Source organism: Rhinatrema bivittatum, chromosome 1 (genome assembly GCF_901001135.1).
Source record: "Rhinatrema bivittatum chromosome 1, aRhiBiv1.1, whole genome shotgun sequence".
In the NCBI taxonomy this organism is placed as follows: domain Eukaryota; kingdom Metazoa; phylum Chordata; class Amphibia; order Gymnophiona; family Rhinatrematidae; genus Rhinatrema; species Rhinatrema bivittatum.
Genome location: NC_042615.1, coordinates 682431766 through 682437873, shown reverse-complemented (window position 1 = coordinate 682437873; position 6108 = coordinate 682431766). Strand labels below are relative to the sequence as shown.

Here is a 6108-nt window from a genome sequence, read left to right as displayed (position 1 = left end):
TTATTGGGTTTTTGTACCCCCTACCCTTCCCCTGTTACTTGTAATTTCCGTTGCTTTTGTTCCATGTAAACCGAGGTGATGTTTCGACTAACATCGGTATAGAAGACTCTTTAAATAAAATAAGGTGGAAACCATGCATCATGACTCCTCCTGAAATCCTGCAATCATGGTCCCTGAACCCATCCAACAGATGTCACCTTGAACAATGACTACAACTCCCTCACCTGTTAGGATCTCTGACTCTGCAGCATCCCCAGCCCCAGCTGACACGAGGATCTTCTGCACCAAAGTCTACAGCACTGTCACTAAAACACCCAGTGTTCAAAGAAAAACATTTTAAATGAGAAAAAACCCAAATATACAAGGTTGATATAAAATTTTTTATTATTCACATCATTTACATATTAAACATAATAGCTTGCTTGAAACAAGGATACTTACATAGTTCAAAATTCCAGTTTGATAAATTGTCATATATGACCAGGAAAACAGGAATTACCAACCTTCAAGCATTTTTACCATTTTAAATCCTGCATCTGCATTATATACATTTTGAAGTAAATGCCACCATTTTGTGTACAATTTTTTATGTTGTTCTAGGAAGCTTTGTGCTCTTATTTTCTCTTTACATATATCTACATTAAAATAAAGATAGTTAAACATTCCTAAATATTGGAAATTGGAGTAGCAATGATTGCTGCAACGCTGTAAATTCAAACCTTGAAAATGGCATTGGATTATTTTACTCCCCATAAAATAGGCTTTTATTAAATAATGGGCTTCCGTCACATCCCTCATCAATTCCACATTCCTTAAACAGCTTTTCCGAATTCTGATTGCTATACAGGAAACATACTCTCGATTAAGTGGGACTTCGGTTCATCACTGGTTTTCTGATGAAAGGATTTTGGGCTGCAGTGCATGTGAATAAAAATATAAATATAGTGGATATTTAACAAAGTCTTTCCCCTCCTATGATTATGGGGGAAAAAAACCTGCCCAATATACAAGTCCTTCTGAGAGGGTATGTGAAACTCTTAAAAAAACGAAAAACTTCCTCTCTCTCTTTGTATGTATGTTAATTATGGAAACGTTAATACTCAAAAACACTTAAGACTTCTGTCTTATAATTAAAGGACCCTCATGTCAATGGGCTATGCAGCTTGCCTTATGGCTTTTGGTTGCAAATGTCTCTCTTGCGTGAGCCCTTTTTACAATCAAATGTGGATAGGTAGAATTAAAACACCATAATGCTAAAACATCTCATTCTGATTTGCTAACCAAAAATCTCTTTTGTATTACAATACGTTCAAAATGTGAGCACTAATTGTTTCTCTTTTGTTCTCTCCTTGCCCCATTTCAATTTGGCACATCCCAGTGATTAGACTAACACTATCTAAAATACAATGCAATAATTGGTCCGTTTCAAATCTGGATTTGCTAAAGGCACATCTATATAATGTGGAAAACTGAAGCATGCAAACTTGCTGAAAGTAGGCTTGTTGGAGAAGTTGGCGGACCTGGAAAAATGTTAAAGCTTTGTTGTATTGGCTTTACAAATTTAATTATTTTCTTTTTCTTTTTTTTTTTAAAGAAAGAGCTGATATGGATTCAAATAATGGTTTTGTCAGAGCAGTGAATACACTTGAATTTTCCAAAGGTCAGAACAAGATTTTCCAGATCCACCAGGGAGAAATACAACAGATAAATCCTGAATTTCTTTCAAACTCAAACCAGGCTAAAATCCATCTGGTTCCAGTTTGACTTTAACATTTTCAAGCCTCTTTAGCATATAATGTCCTGTGCACTGAGGTTTGCTAGTCCCAATGATCTAAAATTATGGTGCATGCACTATTTATAAAACTAGGAATTAAGGCTAATATTTCCACTGCAGTGTGGCATTAAGGCAACATAAATGGCTGAAATCTGCTAATGCTGACCACAGAAACAAAATTTGCAGAGGGATATTAGATATTTTGCAAAAGTGACATTATTAATTTGGCTTCAGAGAACATCTATTTTTAGAAGTTGTGTGTTTGTAAAAATGAAAATGAGCACTTACTCCAATACCCACATACAAGGGGCAATAGTCAAAGAATCTTATGTGAGTAAACCCAGGTTTTACCCATTTAAAATAACAGTTCAATTATTTCTTCCCCAACCTCGTGCATATAAAAGTATGTGTGCTGTTCCCAGTGCATATACTTTTCAATGCACAAAAATGGGGCAGAGGCAGGGTCAGGCAAGCAAAGCCCGTGTGGATATTATTATGATAGATCGCATTTTCAATTTCCCCGTGTACTTTCAGGCACAAACTCTGTACTTGTGTTGTGCATGCTGGCAGCGTTTTCAAAGAAGTTTCCCCACAGAAAATGAGCTTGCAGGCTAACGGGACTGCAAGCTCAGCGGGAAAGATTATTATCGCTCTCCCCATAATTTGCTTTTTAACTTCATATCTAGCTTTCTCTAGGCCATATTACGCACGTACATTTGGTTCATATTACATCAGCTCTACTGAAATCAAATTAACAATTTTGTATAATTTTATATTGCATGGCAACAATGAAGGAAAGAAAAATAGAGATTCTAAATCCTTTATTTGGATACAGTTTAAATTTGGACATGATTCACGAATGAAAACATCTTGTCAGTGCTGAATGAGGATGCCTGAACAGCGCCTGCCTGCAACTGGATTTTAATTTTCGGGAGTACTAAAATGCCCACATTGGAGAGAAAGAAAAGATTCAGCATTACAAAGATAAAATCAAACTGTGCATTATAATGCTATGTGCCACAATTAAAACAAAGAGGCAAAATAACAACTCTCCGGGATTTTCGGTTGTTGGAACACTGCTGCACAAAGCAACTGGTTCTGGGGGAAAAAAATAAATCTGTGTTCAACAGTGAGAGAGAGAAAACTAGAGAGCTTATCACAACTATCCTATGTGAATGGACCTTGCCTCTCCCAAACTTGGGATTCTACATGAAACAGAATTTGTTCTTTTTTGTTTGAAAGTCATTTGGAGGTAATCAGATACCTCGTTACCCAATAACCAAAATAGGAACGCACTCTTTATTTAGTAAGATTTAAAAAAAAACAAAAAATTAAGTTGTTTTCTTCCAGCAAAAGACCACAATATATTTCACTGTATATCAAAAGTGAAAGAAGGCCCTAACCAGCAAGGTTACTCTCCAGTGGTAAAACAGTAGGGCTCAGTTCAGTAACAAACAGTCTGGAGAGATCAAGGTGCTGATGGGTCTGTATGCTGGACTAGTGGAGTTTAACCCCTAATAGAAAATGAAAAGGGTCTTTGCATGGTCAATCCTCAATTGTGAGACAACATTCTGCCCATAAACAACCACAGACCATCTTATTTCTGATATTCCTAACAGAGATTCACCTTATGACTCATGTGTAGAACTAGTGGTTGGAATACTTTGACATTGCATCCTGAACAGGGCCTTTAAAGAGCCAAATAAAAAAATTAAAACTCCATATTAACTGGTACAAATGTAAAGATCCATATTCAGCCACTATCAGCTTAGTTGGGATATTCAGCAATGTGGTTACGCCACTGAATATATCCAGCTATCAAAATGTTAGCCGGCTAAGAATATCGCCACTTATTTGGATAAGTTAGCCAGATAAATAGCCACACCCTGGAATGCCCCCCTTCTGCTCCCTATTTAGATAGTTTTCCGGCTAAATGGTTGCAGCTCAATGTGGCTAAATATTAAAACAGCACCACTTAGCTGCATAAGTCCTAACTTATCCAGCTAAAGGTTGCTGAATATGGACCTCTAATCTAAACCAAAAATATTATAACTTGCTATATGCCAGGGGTGGCCAGGGCTGGCCAACTCTGGTAAATTTAAGTGGCTTAAAAAGGCCAGGTTTTCAAGATATCCTCAATGAATATGCATGACATAGATACACATACAGTGGAGGCAGTGCATGCAAATCTGTCTCATCCATATCAATTATGGAAGTCCTGGAATCCAGATCTGTTTGTGGCTCTCGAGGGCTGAAGTTAGCCACCCCTACTATATGTAATTAGAATATTCCTTTCTTTGCCCCTGTCTATAATAGCTCTTCCACATAACCAAAACCACTCTTTAGTTGTACTAACCTTTACTGACCAAGGTGCAGAGCATTACAAACTACAGCTGAAAGATAGGTTTCCTACACACAACAAAAACATACAATCATTGCCTTGTAATTTTTTCCTGCTTCCAGACTGATCCTTTGTGGCTAACTGGATGAGCACATGCTTACTGCCAGTCTGTTGGCAGTGAATCATGAATCTACCTCACTCATGATTATTTACTTTTTTTTAATTTATTGTCTCTCTCTCTTTACAGGGGTGTGAGCTCTAGTTTGATGGTGCCTGAAACACCTGCAACTGCAAATATCTTGACTACACAAAACTGTTGCTTTGACTACAGTTAAGTAGATACAACAGTCCTCAATTTTAAAATCTGTTATTCTGACTCTTCCTTTGCTAGCTGAAAGGAATTGACCCCGGAAGGTACCTTTTCAATAAATTAAATTTAAATAAATAAATAAAGACTGCTTCACGTTCCTCTCTGTACAATTTAAAAGAATTTAAGTTCATTTTTTAATTTTCTTTTTAACAGGGCAAGGCCTTTACAAGGACACTGCCATATCCATTATAACATTTTTTTTTAATCTGCTACTAAAATGCAGTTGCGTATCTACAGTTATTTACATATGAATCACTTCGTCTTAGAAAATAAAGGAATTGACAATATAGGTAACATGTCCATGTGTTTGATAATCGGAAGCAAATGGGTTCAGAAAACTGTCCCTGCTTAGTTGCAGTAATGGATATGAAGGTTTCCCCCTTCTTAGGGATTTATTTCTCAGAAGAAGTCTGATAAACAAGCAAAGAGTTCCTGCAGGGCTGGTGTGTAGTTAGTTGTGGTGCAGCTCTGGGGCACAGCATGTGTCCTGGTCTTCCCTCTTCTAGCCTAACTCATCTACCTCCATAAAAATGTCGCTAAAAAAATATTCAGATACACTGGTTGGCTCCGCTCCAGACTCTGAATCTTGGCCACCTGAGATTGCTTCTTCATGACCCTCATCACGAGAGACCTGAGGGTACAAGTGGAAAAGAAACTGGTATTATGATCTGTCACACTGAACAAAGGGTTTAGGGCGCATGGTGGGAGCTACGGATTTAGTACGCACAGAATACAAGAGAAGTCAACTACGTGTTGAAGTTCATGGAGCCCATGTGATTGTGGCTCTGAGAGTCAACTTTCTGCTAACGTGACGCATTCAGAGACAGTCTGCTTGTCACTGCTTCACTTATATGGAATTTCTCAACTGTGACTACGGGACGAAACGCTGACAACAGACCTTAGGAAATTTTAGTTCTTGCTTAAAATGTGAAAACATACTTAACCAAATGTATGATAGATTGGAAGATAGAAAAAAGTCGACAAGCGATTTACATTATAGAAATATGATGGCAGAAAAAGAACGTTATGTCCCACCTAGTCTGCCCATTTGCCCAATTAAGATAGCTGTACAATTCTCATCACTCCCTTAGAGATCCCCATGCTTTCTTGAACTTAGATACTGGTTTTGTCTCCACCACTTCCACTGGGAGGATATTCCACACATCCACCACCTTTTTTTAAAATGAAATATTTCCTAAGATTATTCCTGAGTCTACCCACTCTAATCCTCATCCCATGTTTCTAGGGTATCTTTTCCATTGGAAAAAGCTCACCACCTGTGCATAGAAGTCTAGAAATCTTGAGATCTAGAGTGAACATGTTTAGATCTTTAATTCAATCCCCATATGCTTTGGAATGACGACTGCTGACCATGGAGTCTGAACGGACTCCATCCTGTTTAATCACTTTGGGGCCGATGCAATAAAAAGCGCAGAAAGCAGGCGCTGAAAAGCTAGCGCCCACTTTCCTAATGTGTGCATGGTGCCGGCAAGGGGGGTGCCGTGCAATACCCAAATTAGGGGGTCATGCTAGCAAGGAGGCGCTAGGGTCACTTGCGCGACCTTAGCACCTCCTTGCTAACGTGACCCCGCTGCAGCTGCCGGTTATGAAGACCGACGCCGG

The 6108-nt window shown here is 38.4% G+C and overlaps 1 protein-coding gene across 4 annotated transcripts in view; it reads right to left on the bottom strand.

Annotated features, from left to right (window-relative positions):
* Positions 1 to 361: 361 nt before the first annotated feature.
* BDP1 (B double prime 1, subunit of RNA polymerase III transcription initiation factor IIIB) overlaps positions 362 to 6108 on the bottom strand; it is a 259767-nt gene continuing 254020 nt past the window's right edge. For all 4 annotated transcript variants that reach the window (XM_029574553.1, XM_029574582.1, XM_029574572.1 and 1 more), the window contains one exon: positions 362 to 5116. In XM_029574553.1, coding sequence (XP_029430413.1) covers positions 4988 to 5116 — 129 coding nt within the window. In that variant the 3' untranslated portion in view covers positions 362 to 4987. The remainder of the gene's footprint in view (positions 5117 to 6108) is intronic.